This window comes from Spea bombifrons, chromosome 5, assembly GCF_027358695.1.
Source record: "Spea bombifrons isolate aSpeBom1 chromosome 5, aSpeBom1.2.pri, whole genome shotgun sequence".
In the NCBI taxonomy this organism is placed as follows: Eukaryota; Metazoa; Chordata; class Amphibia; order Anura; family Pelobatidae; genus Spea; species Spea bombifrons.
Window position 1 is genome coordinate 41,495,988 of NC_071091.1, and position 22,673 is coordinate 41,518,660.

At 43.8% G+C, this 22,673-nt stretch overlaps 1 protein-coding gene across 2 annotated transcripts in view; it reads left to right on the forward strand.

Moving 5' to 3' along the window:
* DDC (dopa decarboxylase) overlaps positions 1–22,673 on the forward strand; it is a 120,852-nt gene that overhangs the window by 97,155 nt on the left and 1,024 nt on the right. For both annotated transcript variants that reach the window (XM_053468142.1, XM_053468141.1), the window contains exon 14: positions 3,678–3,897. In XM_053468142.1, the coding sequence (XP_053324117.1) occupies positions 3,678–3,884 (207 nt within the window). In that variant the 3' untranslated portion in view covers positions 3,885–3,897. The remainder of the gene's footprint in view (positions 1–3,677; positions 3,898–22,673) is intronic.

Here is a 22,673-nt window from a genome sequence, read left to right on the forward strand (position 1 = left end):
TTTCCACAAATCAATTATACATCTATCATACACACAAACACTTTAACAGTCACATAATTAATTCACACTTTCATTCACATAATTAATTCACACAATCATTTACTCTCTCTCATTCACACCAATTTACACATTCATTAATGCATTCTCACAAGCTTATTAATTATCTCCCTCATTCAGACAATTCATCCACACATTCATTCATTCTCTCACTCATTCTCACTATCTACCTTTCCCCCTTTTCTACCCCTTCTCACTATCTACCCCCCTCTCCCTCCCCCTCACTATCTACCCCCCTCTCCCTCCCCCTCACTATCTACCCCCTCCTCACTATCTACCCCCTCTCTCCTCACTATCTACCCCTCCCTCCCCTCCCTCCTCACTATCTACCCTCCTCTCCCCCTCCCTCCTCACTATCTACCCTCCTCTCCCCCTCCCTCCTCACTATCTACCCTCCTCTCCCCCCTCCCTCCTCACTATCTACCCTCCTCTCCCCCCCTCCTCACTATCTACCCTCCTCTCCCCCTCCCTTCTCACTATCTACCCTCCTCTCCCCCTTTGTAGTTAAAGATTTGTACTTACATTCCAGAAGTCCTGCGGTGGGAGCACGACGCCTCCGTCTTCCTGCTCTGCTGCTGCTTCCTGCTCTGCCGCTGCGCTGCTTCACTGCTGAGAGCGCCGAGATATGACATCATATTTCGGCGCTCAGCATGACCTGCCGGCACCGCGACGGAGTTAGAGGCCTCGCGAAGGAGACTGAGGGGCGCAGAGCGGTTGCTAGGCGCCCCTCTCTCTCCTCCGTGTAAAAAAAAAAAAAAAAAAGTGACGAGGCTGCCGGGGATCCGGGACATGTGGTCACCCTAGCCCGTGGCACCCCCCTGACTAGAGGTACCCGGGGCGGACCACCCCCCCTGCCCCCCGCTTTTTTTTTACGGAGGAGAGAGAGGGGCACCTAGCAGGAAGATGGAGAGCAGGAAGACGGAGGCGTCGTGCTCCCACCGCAGGACTTCTGGATTGTAAGTACAAATCTTTAACTACAAAGGGGGAGAGGAGGGTAGATAGTGAGGAGGGGGAGAGGAGGGTAGATATTGAGGAGGGGGAGAGGAGGGTAGATAGTGAGGAGGGGGAGAGGAGGGTAGATAGTGAGGAGGGGGAGAGGAGGGTAGATAGTGAGGAGGGGGAGAGGGGGGTAGATAGTGAGGAGGGGGAGAGGAGGGTAGATAGTGAGGAGGGGGAGAGGAGGGTAGATAGTGAGGAGGGGGAGAGGAGGGTAGATAGTGAGGGGGGGAGAGGAGGGTAGATAGTGAGGGGGGGAGAGGAGGGTAGATAGTGAGGAGGGAGGGGGAGAGGAGGGTAGATAGTGAGGGGGGGGAGAGGAGGGTAGATAGTGAGGAGGGGGAGAGGAGGGTAGATAGTGAGGAGGGGGAGAGGAGGGTAGATAGTGAGGAGGGGGAGAGGAGGGTAGATAGTGAGGGGGGGAGAGGAGGGTAGATAGTGAGGAGGGAGGGGGAGAGGAGGGTAGATAGTGAGGGGGGGGAGAGGAGGGTAGATAGTGAGGAGGGAGGGGGAGAGGAGGGTAGATAGTGAGGAGGGAGGGGGGAGAGGAGGGTAGATAGTGAGGAGGGAGAGGGGGAGAGAAGGGTAGATAGTGAGGAGGGAGGGGGGAGAGGAGGGTAGATAGTGAGGAGGGAGGGGGGAGAGGAGGGTAGATAGTGAGGAGGGAGAGGAGGGTAGATAGTGAGGAGGGGGAGAAGAGGGTAGATAGTGAGGAAGGGAGAGGAGGGTAGATAGTGAGGAGGGGGGAGAGGAGGGTAGGTAGTGAGGAGGGAGGGGGGGAGAGGAGGGTAGATAGTGAGGAGGGAGGGGGGAGAGGAGGGTAGATAGTGAAGAGGGGGGAGAGGAGGGTAGATAGTGAGGAGGGAGAGGGAGAGGAGGGTAGATAGTGAGGAGGGAGGGGGAGAGGAGGGTAGATAGTGAGGAGGGAGGGGGTAGATAGTGAGGGGGGAGGGGGATAGATAGTGAGGAAGGAGGGTGAGGGGGGTAGATAGTGAGAAGGGGTAGAAAAGGGGGAAAGGTAGATATTGAGAATGAGTGAGAGAATGAATGAATGTGTGGATGAATTGTCTGAGGGAGATAATTAATGAGCTTGTGAGAATGCATTAATGAATGTGTAAATTGGGGTGAATGAGAGAGAGTAAATGATTGTGTGAATTAATTATGTGAATGAAAGTGTGAATTAGTGAGTGACTGTAAAAGTGTTTGTATGTATGATAGATGTATAATTGATTTGTGGAAAGGTAAAGATGGCACAAGCAGGATTTTTGAGCCTTGGGGGCCAAAATGACACAGGCAGGGTGTTTATGGGACAAAGATGGCACAGGCCGGGCTGTTTGGGGACAAAGTTGGCTCATGCTGGGTTGTTTGGGGACAAAGATGGTAAATCCTATGTGTGTAATCTGGGTGCTGGTCAGGTTCTATGTGGGCAGTGTGGACGGCAGAGCTGACTTTGGGTTGTGCAACCTATCATCTATGCCTGTAGTTTTATCTCTTGCTATGTTTCCATAGATTATTATTGTATACCTGCAAATACGGGATTTATATGTCTGATTTTATGCCTCCAGTGCTGAGTTCACATGTGAACAATAATAATAACAATATATATATATATATATATATATATATATATATATATATATATATAAATTGCTAACAGCAATCACACTCCTATCATGCCAAGTCAGCTAGTACATGCTGGAATCTGGGTATGCCTGGGCGTGATAGGAGTGTGATTGCTGTTAGCAATCATACATATATATATATATAAATATAATATATTTTTGTCCTATTTTGCTGTGTTACTTACTTTAAATAAAAGTGTGAGATTTTTTTTATGGTGGGGGGTCATATTTGGTTTTGGACAGGTAAATGCTGGATTTTCGGTTTCGGTGTATCCCTAAACCAGACAATGAAGTGGTAGGATTACATCACATCAATGTTTGGGTTAGTATATAGTGATAGGAGTTATGCTGCACTATTATCAGTGTCTGGCTCAATGTATAGTGATAGGGATTACGCTGTACCACTGTCAATGTCTTCCTCAGTATATAGTGTTAGGTGTTATGCTGTACCCCGTCAATGTCGGCCTCAGTATATAGTGTTAGGTGTTATGCTGTACCCCGTCAATGTCGGCCTCAGTATATAGTGATATGCTGTACCCCCATCAATGTCTGCCTCAGTATATAGTGATAGGTGTAATGCACCACCACCGTCAAGGTCTGCCTCAGTATATAATGATAACAGTAATGCTGTACCACCTTCAATGTCTGTGCCAGTATATAATGATAGAAGCTTTGTAGTTTTAAAGTGTTTGTGTGTGGGGGGGGGTGCCACATACAGGATCCGCCCCAGGTGCCAAATACTCTAGGTACGCCCCTGACTTCAATTACAAGGCCCATGAAGGTCTGTTACCTCATGCAGAGGAAATTTGTCTGCCCTAAACTAATGCTAAAGTTTTCACTCTGCAATGAGAACATTTAGCTGATAGATGAATCTCCAAAATTGATATTCACCATAGGGCAGCTGCCTTTGTAATTCCTGTATTCTCTGTTATTATTTTAATTCATTTATTTGCAGTTGATTAAATAACTTTTAACCATGAATTTAACATTTTTGTATTTCAGGGCTCAAATGAATGGAACAAAACTCTCCTACAAAAGATAAACAACTCAAAAAAAATTCATTTAGTGCCATGCTGCCTGGGGAGCACATTTGTGTTACGATTTGCTATTTGTGCCCGAACTGTGGAGTCCAGTCACATTAAATTTGCGTGGAAGCATATTGAACAACTAGCCACTGAGCTTTTAAGTACAGAAGGGGGAAAACAATAGTCTAAACCAAGAGGTAAGGAAAACATATAAAGAGACAATTTAAATTGCAGGACCTTATTCCAGCATTAAAGTAAAATCTTTTTTGAAAATGTGTAACACATTTATTATTTACTCTCAAATATAGCTAGTTGGACCACTGGAAAACAGCGCCCCATACAATGTGCCAGGGCAACCTTGTAATACTTAGTGCATCCTAGTTTGCCGTAAATTTTGCTTAGGTTTGGTCCATTCGTTTGCTAACAACATATTTATTTTCCCGGCCTTTCAGTTGGGATGAAATTCAGAGGGCTTTTTTAAATCTGAAAGTGAAATTTGTTGTCATTCACACTCATTCACTCTCTTGTGCTCTCACACTCACATTCATTCATTCTCATACTCTCAATGTCTTCTTACCTTCTCCAACGACTGCTTCACTGTCCCTGTCTACTTGTTCTCCAGCTCCATTTCTCCTCTTGCCTCCTCTTTCTTTTATCGTCTTTCTTCATCTGCTTTTCCCTGTGTCGCTTCTGTGATGGGAACAACCTGTAACCCGATTGAGGGGGGCCCGCCAGATGATCCTTCCTTCTCCCCGTGGCCACTGGGAACACGAAACTTTAACCTGCTAGTCAGGCAGGACTAGCGTCGGCGACAGCAGGAATCGTATCTCTTCGGGAACCTCAGCGGTACTGTAGTATACAGAAGCATTACCGCTTACCCCAATAATAAGACGAGACTCGTATTGAGGTAAAACAGGAACTAACTTTATTGAGGAAACAATCGCCACCAGTCTCCAAGAACCTTTCAATAGGCTGGCCGTGAGCTACGTCCAGCATGCATCACACTATATGCAAAACACAATATGCAGATCATATGCAAATTAGTTCTAACAGAAAACCACACAAACACAATACTACCATCATAACCAATAATACTGGTTAGACAAGCAGGAGGAAGGGGGAAACTGGGATTTAGAGAGCTCTGGCTTACTTACCGTTGCCATCCTGTACCCCTAATCAGGTACAGGGTGACTTACACATTAATCCAAGCAAACATACCACATATTGTACTGCAATTAGTGTCCACTGTTGCCTGCTGGAAGTATATAATGCAATCCAGGGGTCCACCGTCTATAATGGGAAATACAGTCTCCAGGCGCTGCCCAAGTCCCAAATCATGGGGGCTTCCGTGACAGCTTCTCCCTGAACCTGGCCTCCCAGTGAACTTCTGAAATCTCCAGCCAGACCCTCTCCCTGATTGCAGGAACTGGGAGGGGTGTCCCCCATGGCTCCACCTGTCGCTAGCCCAAAGACACACTGTGGCCTACCAGAGGCAGATAAATTGGAGCCTAATGACAGAGCAGTCACCAGACCAGCAAAAATTCCAGGAAGCAGCAGGACAGGCATGGCCAGGTGTACAGTGGAGTAATATACAGCAAACCAAGGTTAATGATAACAGGTATCAAAGCGTAGATGTGTAGGAAGCCGGGGTCAGCAACAGGTTATCAGGTATCAGATGCGTGTTAGTAGAGCAAGCCGGGGGCAGGAATTAGTTAACAGGTATAAAATGCGTGGTCATAGAGCAAGCCAGGATCTGTAACGGGTTAACAGGTTTCAAAGTAATGCCAAGGAATAACTCAAGCCAAAATCTTGAAAGTCATAACCAAATAAGCCGCAAAAATAGGAAAAAAAGGGGACTGGTGCAAGGGGGCCTCAGGGCAGGGAAGCATAAAAAGAACAGCACACTGAGTTGCAGAGACCAGCACTAAACTAAGGGCGTCAGTGACCTAAATTGTGTCCCAGAGTTCTCAGAGTGTAGGCGGGAGCTAGCCAGAAAATCACTGGATGTCAGCTGTAGCAGACAGGAGACGGTGTGGCACAGTTCCAGGATGCCGGATTATTCTCACCCGGTGAGCAGCAGACCCTGTAAGGTGACGGAGGACCGGGGAACTGGAGCGGGGTAAGTGCCGGCACCACCCTTTTGCAGAAGTGCACTGAGTGGCCAGAATAATGCATATAGATTAGCGGAGAAAAAGCGGTTTCTGTTCCTCCACAAATCTGTCCTCATTGTTCTGGCCACCTGGTGAGCTGTTTTCTTTTCCATTTTTAGTTATATAATGTGAACTAACTCATGAAACAGAACAAATCAAAACAGGTATGACTTATTTTTATACACAATTTGGTGTTGAGCTAGGCTATGGTTTAAGAGATGAGTATGAGCCGATATACATGAAGAAGAAACTATCACTTGGAGACTGAGCATATGTCTGCTGGATAATAGTGACTTGGGGCTACCTGCATGAATTAATATGGCTTCACTCTTCTCAACAAACCTGGCTTCAAGTTAACTTCTGCAAAAGGGCAAGGCCTCTGGGCACATCCTTGTTAAGGGGTCCCTCCTCGTTCAATGACAGCGTAAAGTCTTTTGTAATAGTTGTCTGAGGCCCCCAATTCTTGCAGCTTATTTAGCTGCCCATTCGTCATGGCAAAATGCCTCCAGGTCATGAAAAGTCTTTGGTCGTCTTGCATGACTTTTGTTAAGAGGCTCGATGACATTAAGGTCAGGAGACTGTGATAGTTAATCGAGAACCTTCACCTTTTTCTGCTGTAATCACTGGAGGGTCAACTTGGCTTTATGCTTAGGGTCATTGTCGTGCTGGAAAGACCGTCCCATGTGCAGCTTTTATGTGGAAAAATGCAAATTGTCTGCCAGTATTTTCTGATAACATGCTGCTTTCATCTTGCCATCAATTGTCACATGATTCCCTATGCCTTTAGAGCTCACACACTCCCAAAACATCAATGAGCCACCACCATGCTTCACAGTGGGGGTGGTATTCTTTTTCGCTATAGGCCTTGTTGACCCCTCTCCAAACATAGCGCTTATGGTTGTGACCAGTGGCATCTCCAGCTTTCATATTTAGGGGGGGCACATGGGGGGCCAGGGACCAAAGTAGGGGGGCCAATTATAAAACCTATCTAACCCCTATCTGTCCCTACCCTATCTAACCCTTCCCCCTCTCTCCCTACCTATCCTATCTACCCCCTCTCCCTCCCAATCTACCCTATCTACCCTATCTAACCCCTCTCCGTCCCTGCCCTATCTAACCCCTCTCCCTCCCTATCACCTCTCCCTCCATATCTATCCCCTCTCCCTCCCAATCTATCCTATCTACCCCCTCTCCCTCCCAAGCTATCCTATCTACCCCCTCTCCCTCCCAATCAATCCTATCTACTCCCTCTCCCTCCCAATCAATCCTATCTATCCCCTCTCCCTCCCAATCTATCCTATCTATCCCCTCTCCCTCCCAATCTATCCTATCTATCCCCTCTCCCTCCCAATCTATGCTATCTATCCCCCCTCCCTCCCAATCTATCCTATCTATCCCCTCTCCCTCCCTATCTACCTCTTCTCACTCTCTAACCACCTCCTAACTTTCTACCCTCCCCCCCTTTGAAGTTCACTTACCTTGGACTTGTAGAAGTCCAGCGGTGGGATCGCGAGGTCCCTCTCTCCCTGGTTCTGCCGCAGTGTGCGCGCTTCATTGCTGACCGCCGGATATGACATCATATACCGGCACTCGGCTTGAAATGCCGGCACTGCGACCAAGGCAGAGAGGCCTCGCGGAGAAGAGTGAGAGGCGCCGAACGGTTGCTGAGAACTTATTCCTCAGCGACCGTTCGGCGCCTCTCTCTCTCCTCCTCGTCTATTACAAAAAAAAAAAGATGGCGTTTCAATTGGGGGGGCACAGCATGATGTAGGGGGGCCATGGCCCCCTCTGGCCCCCCCTGCCGACGCCACTGGTTGTGACTCTGTGCCAGAAGCTGTGAGATGTGTCAAGGTGTTGTCGGGGATATTGTAACTGGGCTTTTTTGTGGCATCAGCACAGTAAAGGTTTTTTTCTGGCAACTCAACCATGCAGCTCATTTTTATTCAAGTACTGCTGTATTGTGCTCCTTGAAACAACCACAGCGTCTCTTTCCAGGGCAGTCTGTATTTCTCCTGAGGCTAATCGTGTGTTTTTCTTTGTATCCCCTACAATTATTCTGGCAGTTGTGGCTGAAATCTTTCTTGGTCTACCTCACCATGGATTGGTATCAAGAGATTCCCTAATTTTCCACTTCTTAATAAGTGATTGAACATTTCAAGGCTTTGGATATCTTTTTATATCCTTTTCCATCTTTATAAAGTTCCATTACCTTGTTACGCAGGTATTTGACAGTTCTTTTCTGCTCCCCATGGTTTAGTATCTAGCATGCTTAGTGCATCCACATGAGAGCTAACAAACTCTGACTATTTACTGATACGGAGAGCGGACACGAGCACCACCACCAGAGATTGTAATTCTTGCAAGAAGGTGGCATTCTTTAAAACAAAATAAACAAGTTTCCAAGAGGGTCTCTCCAGAATCTCCTGATAGCTGCATTCAACCATGCAAGTCAATAGAGCCCAGCTTTCTAATAACAATGTGATTAGTAAAATATTAAAGAAAAAAAGAAAAAAAAATAGCTAAAAAAAAATTATTAAAATGTGGTAACATTTAAAAATAAATATACTGTGATGTCACCATCAGGGGAACCATCCAGTTCCAACAAAATGTACAGAAAGTCAAAAAATATTAACAAAAATAAAAAAACTTTTTATGAGCAAATGCTAAAATTAGCGCTGTATCTTCCCAAAAATCCTGACAAGGGTGTGGTTTTATGGGGTAAATTGGAGTGGTTGGGTTCAAAGATGTGCCAAATAGGGCATAGGTGCAGACTGACCACCAATGGGTGGTATCGCTGTACTCAGGAGATGTTGCTGAACACATTTTGGGGTGTTATTTGGCAGTGACATATATATATATATTTTCCAGCGTCTTCAATTCAGATGAAATTCGCCCAACATTTTAGTTTTCTGAAATCTGGCCATGGCAACTGGCCAGAGGAATGGTCCTCTGGCCAGTTGCCATGGAAACAGGAAATAATTGCGTAGAAGACGTTGAATAGGGAATTTAAGACCAATTGATGAAAGAAAGAGGGTAAAGATTAGTAGGTTTAATAGGTGTTAAATAAATTAAATAAATGAAAACCATTACTTAATATTACCTAGTAAAGATTATCCAGTCCACTACTACTCTTAAGCTTAACTTATACGTTTATATAACGTAAAAAACTTATTATATTAATAACCTAATATTTATGAATTAAATACAATTAAAAACTAAATTATTTTAAATTACTTAATATACTTAACTAGTAATAATTAAATAATTTAACCCCTTAACATCCATTGATGGGTCTGGACAAAATCTGCTGCTATGTCAGGGCCTGGTGCAGGGCGACTGCACTCTCCCGGGTGGGCATCTAGGGTTGTGCGGCCACATACCAGTGCCCTGACATAGCAGCGGATGTTGTCCAGAACAAAGCAGAACTTGGAGATATCCTGTAGGCACCCTGGAGCAGGCATGAGATATAGCTCTCCAGACGATTGTGCAGGATGCTGCAGGCTGGGAGTAGGGAAGCTAAGCAGAGTAACAGAAGAACATAGCAAGCAAGGGGGACAGAGCAAGGAGCAGGGAGACCGAGCAAGAAACATAACCAGACAATACATACATGGTACAGGACACAACAAAGGACAGGGAGCAAGGCAAGGGACACATGGGATAAAGTAAGGAGCCAATATCCTCAGATGCTTCTCCTTTAGGCAAGGATAGGATATCTTAACTGGGACATGGGGAGAGGAGAGAGGAACCGAGATCCTCAGATGATTCAGGGAAAGGAGGGCAAAGGTTCATAAGAGACAGACAAACATGAATGCAGGAACTAGCCTAGGACTATGTGATAACAATTGGAGATTCCGTCATCATATGGCCATAGTATGCTTAGCCCACCACTATGCCAGAGTACTCCAGTAATCAGTGGGTCCTAGCACTAAACACTGCCTACTGAATTTTTAATAAACTGAAACTAAACATTGAACCTGAACACAGAACCGAGAAGGACATACCTTTAGGCTTGGTTTCCATTGGGGTTTTTTTTGCTAAAAACGCCTATAAAAACGCCAATAGCGCCACCTGGCGTTTTTTTGTGAAAAACGCATGCAGCCAGATGTTAGCTGTAATTCAAGAGGAAATCGCAAAATGCCATTTCCACTTGGCGTTTTTCTGTTTGGCGTTTTTTCAGTCCTCTTTGGCGTTTTTCTGCTTTTTTGGGCTCTGTGGCAGTTTTTCAAAATCGCAGCATGTTGACACTCTGGCGTTTTTTGCAAGAAATCTTGGCTTTTTTTCTCCAATAGAAGTCTATGGGAGAGAAAAAACGCCATGAAAAAGCCATGTGGGTTTATTGCCTTGGCGTTTTTTATGGCGTTTTTTCCACAGTTACAATGCAGAGGATGGACCCAGTATCTGTGTGTCCTACGAGAAATAGGCTGAAAACAAACAGTTTCACACAAAACAAAGTCCTGGACTGGTTCATATTGAATTTTACACCATTTGGAACAAACATGCCATTACAAACAAACATACGCGACCGGATCCTGCGTGCCAAAAGCAACAGCAAACAATTTGCACCATCATTTGGGGCCAATCTTCCCAGAGGAGCAGACATTCGAAATAAAGCATGCCTTACAAACCACAGAAAAGAGACAAAAGGGTCTACCAAGTAAATGACAGCAGGAGAGGGCAGATACTTGCCATTTATCCTAATCCCTTTTAGCTGGGTGAACCTTCTAACTTGTAAAGGCTGGAAAAACTGCCTAAGGTCAAAAAAAGCAATTTCCACAGAAAGGCTAAAACGCCAGAAAAAACTGCAGAAAAAACGCCAAAACGCAGGTAAATGCAGCGGCAGTTTTCTTGGCAGTTTTCCTGGCGTTTTTCAAAAAGAAAAAAACGCCGGACAAAAACCCAAGTGGAAACCTAGCCTTAGACTGCAGACTGAGACAAACATAACAAACGGGTGGGGCACACCTTATAAAGAAAACAGAGCAAACCTGGAATCAATGAAACAGAAGCACAGAACAGAGCATATGGAAATCCAGGAATTGATTACAGCAAAGGGGGAACTATAGTGAGACAAGGAAAATCAGAGATATGCAGCTCCGCAGCCTGAATGGACCCTGACAACATTTTGGGCATGCCATTTTAGAAGGAAGGGAAATGGCAGAAAAAAATAAACCGTCTTTAAGGTGTGGTCAATTGGCAACCTACTCACCTGTTTCATCCCCAGGACAAAGCAGTCCTTAACACTTGGGAGTGGACTTTCAGAGCACAAGCGCTAAGCCCCCTACCGTTAGCTGGCTGCCCTGGCAGAGGAAGCAGGCATTGCCACACCACAGATGCAGTCAGAGGAGAGAAAATACCTTTACCATTGGGCATGACATTTTACAAAGGAAGGGAATTGGCAGAAAAAAACTGCCTATAAGGAAAAAGATTTTGAGGTGACACCACCACCAACAGCAGCAGAATAGAAAATGGAAAAGGTGAATGAGTGGGCAATTGGGCACTTACCTGTTCCATACCCAGGACAAAGCATCCAAACACTGTAAGTCCTTGCAGTTTGGGGGTGGAATTTTTCAGAGATCAAACACTAGTCCCTAGCATTAACAGGCTATTTTCTATTTTTGGGGTTACTTTTGGGATAATTAGCTCTCCAAGTTAAGCAACATGGGCAGAATGAATTTAAGAAAGGCAACCTTTTCAAGTTATAGAAAACACACGCTGACAGTCGTTGGCGAAACTGATAGATGCTGCGCAAGCCTTTAGTGCAGGCCACGCACTCTTCTTTTCATCCCAGGTGCCAAAGGAAGTTCAAAGAGGTATAGTCTGAACATTTTACCAGCACTACTCTCCTCACTGCTGCTATCTCTGTCAGTGGGTCTGACTATACTCCAAAGTGCCTCTTCCCAAAGTGCAGCTGCTCTACTCAGATGTGACCCTATGGATCAGTTGATCTTGGTAGATAGTAAGAAGTTTAACTTTGAGTGCTAGCTTTCCCTTGATCCTTGGATCGCAAAGGCACGCTAGCATCATTTTGGGACATTTGTCCATTTGTCCTTTGAGCTGATCCTTCAGCTTCCTTACTAGAAAGGCTATGTCACGGTTTTCAAGGAACGCATCCATCTTGCTGCCTTGCTGAGAGAACACTGGGATTACCTGGGCCAGACTGGTAGTGCTCAAGCTTAAATTTTCAGTGGCATCCCTGAATGGTTTACGGACTGCTACTAGCTGAACAATCACTTTTCAATCCTTCCTATTCAATGGAGATGCAATACCAATGATGTGCTATGATGCAATATTATGGATTGCCATCTGCTGCTCAAAAATCCTCTCCAGCAATATTTCGACTAAATATTTCTACTGGAACGTGAGGGAAGTTTGTATTGTGGAGCCACAACTGCCATAAATTGTGGGAATGGCTCCCCTTCAATCATGGAAAAGATGAACCCCAAACAGCAATCAAATATCCAATTATTCAGGTTATTTTATTGGCCTGCTGTTTGGACATTGACCTTCTGGAGTGGAATGCCCCAAATTGTTCCAGGGTATGTTGGATGTGAGCAGTGTTCCAACCTGCCTTGGTCTTTGGTTGCCAGTACCACTAGCTGTAGCTGCTATTGGCACCTGTTTTGCTTCCCACAATGTTTACAATTTCCATACTGCCCTTCCTGTACACTTTAATAATGCTCCCAAATATTATAGTGCAAATAGTGCCTTATTGGACTCTGCCCTTCTGGATGCTGCTTCTACTGCTCTGAGTGGATGAGCAGAAGCAGGACTGCAAACACTGGGAGATGGCACATTAATAGTCTCGCTTTCTAGATAAATCCGATTCCTGACTACTCTCCTCTACTTCCTCTTCCTCAGGCTCATAGTCAAGTTCCTCATTACCCAGAGCTGAAATGAATATCATGTCTGTGACGGGGCGCACTGTCCCCTGGCTAACCCTTTCAATGCTGGACGAGACTAACACTGACCAGACAAAGTGGGACAGCAATCTAATGCTGCCGTGCTGGCACTGGGGCTAGCCAGAGATTAGCTATACAGTGCGAATATTGTCCTGAAAAGGACAATAAATTGTCATAGCAGCCCACCCCAATCATCAGACAGAACTAATGTTGAGGTGGAAAACATGAACTGAGTTTATTTTGAACAAGAACAGCTATTTATACACATAAATATAATTACATCTGGACTATAATCTCATAACTTCCAGATGGCCCGGGTTCCCTCTCTGTAACAACCTCCAAGTGTTGCCCACGAAGAACATGGTGTAATCCCAAAAGAGCAATGTGGTGGGGCAACAGATGTCCTTAGCGACTCAATACAATACAATAGTCAGCAGTCATCATCGTGGTTACTAGTCGCTCTACAGTTCCATGAATTTGTGGCTAGTCCCGGCCAGGCGCATGGAGCGTTTCCGGCCGTATAAAGCCCCCCTAGCTGGCTAGTTTATGGGAGTCTGGTTAGGAGAGACTAAACAGGATTTTCTGGACTTAAATGTAAGAGGGGACTGGGCAGGCAGGCAAGGAGTCTCCCCAGGAATCCATCAGTGACCCCTCTCAAACTCAAATCTACCCCCATGTGTTCTTAGCCTCAGGGGGTTATCGTGACAATGACAAGTCCGACTACTACTACTACTAACATTAAGAACAGAGCCTAACTCCTGGTAGTTTGGGGCATAGATTGAGTTCCACTACATGTAAATAATCTCTCTAACTGTCTTTACCAAAATATCATAAGGACTTGGAGTAGGGGGGCATTGGTACTGGTAAAGGCAATAGCTCCTCTGATTTTTTCTCTTGTGGCTTGCTAAAGGTGGTGGTAGGAGGAAGTGATGTGGCAGTATTTCAAAGCAAGTTCCTGTTTTCTATAGAAAACCCTTGTGCTGATGGGCCTTACAGCACTACGATTACCTGTTATTAGTGCCTTTCCTTTACTGGATGTGGATTTTTGCAGCAATGATTCCCCAAATAATATCTGAGACCTGAGAGCTTGCCCTACTACTAGGTGGTGCGTCGGACAAAGCAGCAGAAGCACTTCCCTGACTAAACTGATGCAAAGGCTGCATCCTAGAAGAACTGGTGGTTGTGGGGTGGTGGATGGAGCCTGACCATGCCCCTTTCCTATTACCAAAAGGAAGATCCATTAGATATTGTGTGTTTGTGGACTTTGTGGTATTTAATTAAGAATGAGATACAAACAACAAAAACAAAAATGAAAAAAAAAATTCTTGCTACATTTCTTTTACTAGTACTGCTACAGCTACCTTGAAGCTTTGCTTAGTACAGTCATCACACATTCAATATTTCTTTAAATAATTTAAATAAATAAACAGCAAAACAGTTAAGTAGGTTTCACTACTTGCTGAACAAAACATGCTGCACTTATGTGGCTGGACTCACTGAACCCAATAAGTTCACTTCAGCAATGGACTGAAGAAAAAAAAAAGAGAAATTGAATTAGTCTCTACGTTGCTAACACGAAGCACAAACTACAAAATGTTGCAAAAAGATGCATTAATAAGGCCCATGGCCCCAAAGACACAAAATAAGAACAAAAAAATAGCTTGAGTAGATCTAGGGATCCCAGGAACATATATCACAAACCTAAATAACGATATTGCACAGATACAGAATCCAACTGGTCCCAAAATCCCCAAAGCTTTCTCCCAGAGACATCTCATCCCATCAGAATAGGAGATAGACCCAAGTAAACTATGGAATCAAATATGAAAACAGTACAGTAAACCTCAACCTAGTACTCTAACGTTATTATTATGAAAAATAATGCTGTTGCTGAAGAGGTATGCAGAAATATTTATCATGGAGCCCTTTGAACTGCATAGATGCCTTTGAAATTCTCATATACTGAAAAAATGCATTTATAATATCCCAAGGCTTATTCTCCACAGGACCCTTTGGCTTTAGAAGCCTATAAAATATATCCAGCATGGCTTCTTTCTCGTGCAGAGGTTGACAACTTTAGAGTGCCACAATTCAATCTGGGAGGCCTCAAGCACGACCCTAGAGTATGATTATAGAATTCCTCATATCCTCATACAGTTCTGCCTAGAGACGTCCTCAACATCTGCAACTTGCTTTTTATTAAGTCATTCTCATACTTCAAGGATTGATGTTGGTCTATGAAACTATTATCAGTGTCTGCGTTCTTGTCCATATTTTTATAGCTCTTCCATAATCTGACAGAAGCCAGGTTTAATGTTGGTTCAAAAGTTTTAAAGACAAGACAAAGAATGTTTCATCTTTAGAAATGTTGTTCCCTTGATGCAGGGCAAAATAGCAATCCTTGCTTTAATGATAGGTGATTATTTCTTTCCTTGTCTGGGTTGAAGATACCAAGAGGCTTTCTCTGATTCTTCCTCTGCTTACAGGCATGTAACAACTAGAAACAGTTGTGGCATTGGTAACTAAACCTTGCATTATCTAGGATGGAGATCAGCATTAAGTGTCCATCAGACTAGACCTCTCTGACTTTAATCTTTCAGTTTGTTTTTGCATATCTGCCCCCTTTTGTGTCTGTGGGCAAACTATCATGAAAAGAATAATGTATAGCAAATGCTATAGGAATAAATAGAGAGAATGAGTGTGTTTTGAAAGTGTTTATGTGAAGGCAAGATGTATTTTAGGGCCAGTGTGTATGTGTGAGGGCAAGTAAGCATGTGTAAGGGTAAGTGCATGCTAGGATGTATGTTTGTAAGGGAAATTGTCAATTTAACCTCATTTAAGCTAATTAGGACATATTCCATACACTCCCCATTGATTTGTTATTCATTGTCTACTGTGTGAATTTACTCTGCTCCTTTTACTATGTCTTCTTGTTGTGAGTTGGACTGGGTATTGTTATCGCAATAGATACTACATATACAGTGAAGGAAAAAATTATTTGATCCACTGCTGATTTTGTACGTTTGCCCACTCAGAAAGACATGATTGGTATATAATTTTAATTTTATTTGAACAGTGAGAGACAGAATAACAACAAAAAATCCAGAATAATGCATTTCACATACTGTATTTGCTCGATTATAAGACGACCCCCCAAAATCTGAATATTAACTTAGGAAAAAAAAGAAAAAGCCTGAATATAAGACGACCCCAAAGGAAAAAAGTTTTACCAGTAAATGTTAATTCATGTAAACTATTTTTTTTTAATAAAAGCTATGATTGAGAAAAATATTTTTTTTGTTTTTATTTCTTGTATTTTCCAACCTGTCCCCCAGTTACGCACATCTGCCCCCATGCTTGCCACTCCAATATGGCACTGTGGCCCATGATATGCCTTTTAACCCTCTATATGCCACTGTGCCCCATGGTATGCCTTTTGACCCCCTATGTGCCACTCTGCCTCCAGAAATGCCTTATACCCCTATATCCCATTCTGGCATTTAGGGGGTTAAAATGCATATTATGGGGCAGAGTGGCATATAGGGAGGTATAAGGCATTTCAGGAGGCAGAGTGACATTAAGGGAGTTAAAAGGCAATGTATAGAACACTCTGCCTCCAGAAATGCCTTATACCCCTATATGCCACTCTGGCATTTAGGGGGTTAAAAGGCATATTATGGGGCAGAGTGGCATATAGGGAGGTATAAGGCATTTCAGGAGGCAGAGTGCTCTATTAAATGCCCCCTTAACGCCACTCCAGAAATGCCCTATGCCCCCATTTTACACACACACACCCTATACCCCCATTTAACTAACACGCACACACTCTCTCCCCCCCTCACCCTCCTTCCCCCTCTCTCCCCTCCTTCCCCCTCTCTCCCCTCTCAGCCCTCTCTTACCGGTGCTTCCAGCCGGGGCAGCGGTTTAACGTCGCCTTCCGCTGCAGCCGGAAGGAGGTGGAGTTGGCAGCGGGGGTTTGTATGCGTCCGTCGCGTATACTTTCCCCGGATGTCAGAGATCAGAGTTCCCCGCACCAGTGCCGCACCGGTGCGGGGAACTCTGATCTCTGACAGTCGGGGGAAGGTCTACGCGACGGACGCAGACAACCCCCGCTGCTAGCCACACCTCCTTCCGGCTGCAGCGGACGTTGTCTACGCGGATCGCGTAGACGTCAACCCGCTGCCCCGGCAATACAGCAGGAAGCACCGGTAAGTGTGTGTATGATGGGGGGGGTGAGACAGGAGGATCCAGGTCCCCTGCAGCGGTGCGGGGGATCTGGATCTTAGTCTCCTAATCAGACCTCTATGAGGTCTGATTAGAAGACGACCCCGATTAGAAGACGAGGGGTATTTTTCAGAGCATTTGCTCTGAAAAAAACCTCGTCTTATAATCGAGCAAATACGGTAAATTATAAATTGATTTGCATTTTACTCAGTGAAAGAAGTATTTGATCAATCAGCAAAATGTCTGGCTCCCAGGTGTCTTTTATACAGGTAACACGCTCTTAAAGGGAGTGCTCCTAATCTCAGCTTGTTACCTACATAAAAGACACCTGTCCACAGAAGCAATCAATCAGATTCCAAACTCTCTACCATGGCCAAGACCAAAGAGCTGTCCAAGGATGTCAGGGACAACATTGTAGACCTACACAAGGCTGGAACGGGCTACCAAACCATCGCAAAGCATCTTGGTGAGAAGATGACAACAGTTGGTACGATTATTCACAAATGGAAGAAACACAAAATAACTGTCAATCTCCCTCGGTCTGGGGCTCCATGCAAGATCTCACCTCGTGGAGTTTCAATGATCGTGAGAACGGTGAGGAATTAGCCCAGAACTACATGCGATCATCTTGTTTATGATCTCAAGGCAGCTGGGACCATAGACACCAAGAAAGCAGTTGGTAACACACTACGCCATGAAGGACTGGAATCCTGCTGCAGCCGCAAGGTCCCCCTGCTCACGAAAGCTATATTTATCCTATCCTTGCTTAAAGGAGAAGCATGTGAGGATCTTGGCTCCTCACTCCATTCCATGTGTTCCTTGCCTTGTTCCCTGTCCTTTGTTGTGTCCTGTACATGTATGTCTTGTCTGGCTTTGTCCCCCTGTCCTCTGTTCCTTGCTAGCTCTGTCCCCCTTGCTTGCTAGGTTTCTGCTGTTTCTCTGCTTAGCTTCCCTACTCCCAGCCTGCAGCATCCTGCTCATTTCTCTGTAGAGCTATGTCTCATGTCTGCTCCAGGATGCCTGCAGGATATCACTTTGTTTTGAACTTTGTTTTTAAACTAGACACCCCCATGAGTATTTGAAATGCTAGGATTTTAATTCTTTCCATGCTAGGATTTTTGGGAAGATACTGCACTAATTTTAGAACTTGCACATAAAAATAAACTTTTCATTTTGCTTTTATTTTTTATATTATTGGACATGGTTCCCCTAGATTGCTCAATCATCACTCCTGGACTTCGTCAAGACAGTAACCTTCACCTTATCTCAAAACCCTGAAACTTAATAGGGGAGATCACATCTTTGTGCCTCCTGTGGCCCGGTTTGAAGTACTTCTGGGCTATTGCAGCCATTACCTGTTGCAACACTACCCTGGGAAGACATTGCACTTGACTTTATTGTTGTCCTTCCAAATTCTGAGGATCATTATACCATTCTGGTCATAATTGTTAATTTCTCTAATTTGGCACATTTTATTCCCACCAAAGGCATCCCCTCGGCAGCGGTTACCGCTTCATTATTTCTGTGTGAGATTTTTTTGTCCTCGCAAGTCCATTTTGTCGGATAGAGTCCAGTTTACGTTGCATTTTTGGTGTTGCACCTACCGTGGTGCTCGCTGGATGACGGGCGCTTGCAGGATGATGAGCGAGTCAACACGGCACTCACGGACTGACGTGCGTGTCGATGCGGCACGCCAGAGAAATGACGTGCGCGACAACGCTATACGTTCGCATCGCTTGTGATGATGTCATACTTCGCCTCTTTCCTCCTATTGGCTATTGTCTGTAGCTTCCCACCCTTGCGCCTATTTAAACCCTGAGTTCCTCTTTATTGGTGCCCGATCAACAAGTCTTACTGTTGTTTGCTCTGGGTATTTGCGTTTTCTAGTTTATTGTGTATCTTCAGTGTCTACCGTGTACCGAACCTTGGCTTGCCTACTGACCTCAATCCTGTGCCGCCAGCACCGACCTTGGACTTTCTTATACGACATTGGATTACTTTTACTCCACCACCTTGTGAGCCCTATCTACCGTCTCTGCTACGTGTGTCCAGCTTTCCTGTGTTCACCAGGGCCCTGCATAACATTTGGGAAACTTTTTGTCACCAGCTTGGAATCAAACGTTGTCCTTCTATGGCATTCTACCCTCAAACCAATGGACAGACGGAAGAACTAATCATACTTTGGAACAATACATCAGATGTTACACCTCCTACCTGCAGGACGATTGGTTCCAGCTTTTACCTTGTGCTGAGTTTTCCTACAATAATCAACTACACTCCCCTACTAAGATGTCTCCTTTTCTGGCAAATTATGGCTTTCACCCCCTTACTCTCCCTGACCAGCCTAGGGCTTCCTTGGTCCCCGGAATTTCACAAAGAATAAGATTGCTTAAGGATAAATTCACTCTAATTAAAGATACACTTTTGAGAGTATGAGCTTCTATCAAAGCAGCGACTGACAGAAAACAACGTGCTTCTCCTGCATATAAGGTTGGGGATCGGGTAACGTGATTGAGTTGTCCTTCATTTGCTGTTTAACCCCCTGGTCTATCGCTCCAGTGTGCTTAGTGTCTGACATCCTGAACGGCGCATCCTGTTTGGATTTCTGCGTGTATCAGCTGTTTGTTCTGTTATTCCTGCAGTCTGTTAATCTCTCACGTCTCTGGTATCTGTACCCTGCAGTCAGCTTTTGCCTTCCGTGTTCTTTGCATGATCATAAATATCCTGTTCCAGAATTCTGGAGGTCTGTTCATCGCATGCTACATGTCCAGTCACCCGCTCCCTGCTGAGCTCACTGCTAGTTGCCAACATCCTACCTTCTAACTTCCTGGACATGATTCCTACTCTTTCTAGGACCAGGTAGGCCTAACACGGTAGCTAAAAATTAATTTCTGAACTACAATGTGTTTGAGAAAAGCTGTAGAATTGGAAAGTGTTAAAATATCTATTTGAAATACACTGGGGTGTATAGTTTTAAAAAATATGGGGTTTGATGGGAGTAAATTAAGTCGGCTGGCTTCAAGGATATCTGAAATAAGACATGGAAGCATGTCCAAATGTAGCCTTTTAGCACCCAAATTACCTAACACAACCATGCATGAATGGTATCACTGTACTCAACAGGTGGTGCTGAACACATATTGGGGTGTTTGACAGTCACACATACCAGGAACTGTAAATGTATACCTCAATTACAATTTGTGTAAAAAGAACAAAGTAAATAACTACTTTGCCAAACAAAGTAAATAACTACCACAGAGTTTGACAAAGGCTGGTAGTGGAAATAGTGCATGGAAAATATTAAAATCCCAGCATTTGAAAAACCTTGGGGTTCAAAAATATATGGTTTGATGTTGGTAAATTGAGTTTGCCAGCTTCAAAGATGTCCCAAATAGGATATGAAAAAAATATTTGAAAAAAATGGTTTTGGAAAAAAAAGCAAAAAAACTCAGGACAAATAGTAGAATCTATTTGGCAAGTTCTGAACCAACAATCTAACAAACTACCTGCCCGCTCATCTCAGACTAGAAAGACGAGGCAGTACTATACCACTCCAACATAGGATTATGGGTTCATGATCAGTAATTGTTTTTCAACCAACCGGGCTCCCTTCTTGTCCACTTCTTACTTTGTATAATGTTTTTATCTCTATCTCATTTTGTTCCAATATTAATGTATTAATAAAGTAATCAATCTTAACCGTTGGGGTGATTTAACCTATATGATGATATGACTGTTATTTGGAAAAATAACTGCATATTTACCTAGCCTGGAAAACAATTAAAAACTCTAGAATAATATTTTAGTAATGTAATTAAAATGCTAAACAATGTGTTTAGAGCATATCTATGAGACATGTGGATTTGGTCAAAATGGGGGGTAAAAATAAAAACAAACTGCAAAAGTGTCAAAAATTTGCCATGATCCGTCTATTCGTCATCACGTGTAGCCCCGCCATTACAAGCCGTTTTGGCACTCTTTTGAGGTTAAGTGGGAAGGGACTGTGTGTAGGAGGGTACATATCAATAACTGATAGAAGTAAAAAAATGTGGGGTTGTCTCATTGAGGGTAATGCCTGTGATTGATGGGTTCAACAACCTTTGGGAGCATTTACAAGGGGACAGGAGAAGCATTAGATTTATAAACATCCATTGTAACATGTCAGTAGCAACAGTTACAGACTGATGAGAGTTGGAGTGTGAGAGAGTGGAGTGACAGCGGAGGATGAGATTAATCCTCATAGTTCACCAACCATGCAACAAGCTAATAAATCGTTTATTTTAGTGGAGAAAATGTACAGTTGTAGGATGGATTGGTGAAGCTGTAGTGATCACTGTAGTATATTACATGGACATTGACTGCAGCAGACACATTTCCCCTGTTCCTGAGTAGAGTTTATGCTACTAGCCAAACCTCTAATTTGTGGACAAGTTACTTTTTTTTTTTTTTTTTTTTTTTACAAATCTTTTTATGATGTCATCATTGATAAATATTTGTGGCAATAAAATATGTATATACAATATTGGGGAAATGCACACCTGCTCAACGTGGGGTTCATGTTCCTTCCAGTGTGTGCCTGCCCAGGCCTCTCCTGCTGAACCTTTTTTTTTTTAAATATGGTGGTGGAAATTCAGTCCTGCTCCATGGGGCTGCATGTGCTTATCATCTGCCAGTGTCTGCCTGCCCAGTGCCCTACTGTTGCTGCACCTCTTTGACTGTCCTTACTCTGGGGAACTTTTTTTTTGTAGAGTAGCAAGGATTTGTATGTGGGTGGCTTGTTGCTAAAAGGAGCCAGGTAAAATAAAAACAGGAGGGAAAACTCCCATGGGTTGTAAAAGTGGGCAAGATTTTAATTAGATAGAACCCTCTTAACTGTATACACCCTTGTTAAGTTGTTCTATACAAGAGCCTGTGTTGCCTTAAAATAAACATTTTGTGGATTTTGAAAATTTTGTTTTGTAACTGCTGAAAAACGATTGAATTTCAATTTCAAGTTTTTTTTAAACTTATTTCTGTGAGTTAGTATAAACAATATATTATGTTAATAAAGTGCATTTAAAATACTACAGATAACTAAAATGTTCATCTATATAAAAACTCTGACAAAAGTAAGTTTGTACATTATATTGGGCTGAAGGTCTCTAATTAAAGATTTTAACTATACCTGCTATATGGATTTGTCAATAAATTTGAACTACTTAACAGTTTGGCAGTATTTTCATTGCTGACTTATGTACAGGTCATTTTACAGCTTTCAATCAAGTATCCACAGAAATGTTCTGTAGGGAGGGAGGCAAGGGAGGCAAACCCAATGTCTTTTAATTCACGACTATTTCACCCACTCATTTAGTTTTACCCATATTCATCCTATAATTCCAGCGTCCTAGTTTCTTAAACGTCTAACAGTTTGACCCTGAATGCTTTATCTTTTTTCAAATAACCCTAAGGCTAGGTTTCCACTTGGGTTTTTGTCCGGCGTTTTTTTCTTGATGAAAAACGCCAGGAAAACTGCCAAGAAAACTGCCACTGCATTTACCTGCGTTTTGGCGTTTTTTCTGCAGTTTTTTCTGGCGTTTTAGCCTTTCTGTGGAAATTGCTTTTTTTGACCTTAGGCAGTTTTTCCAGCCTTTACAAGTTAGAAGTTTCACCCAGCTAAAAGGGATTAGGATAAATGGCAAGTATCTGCCCTCTCCTGATGTCATT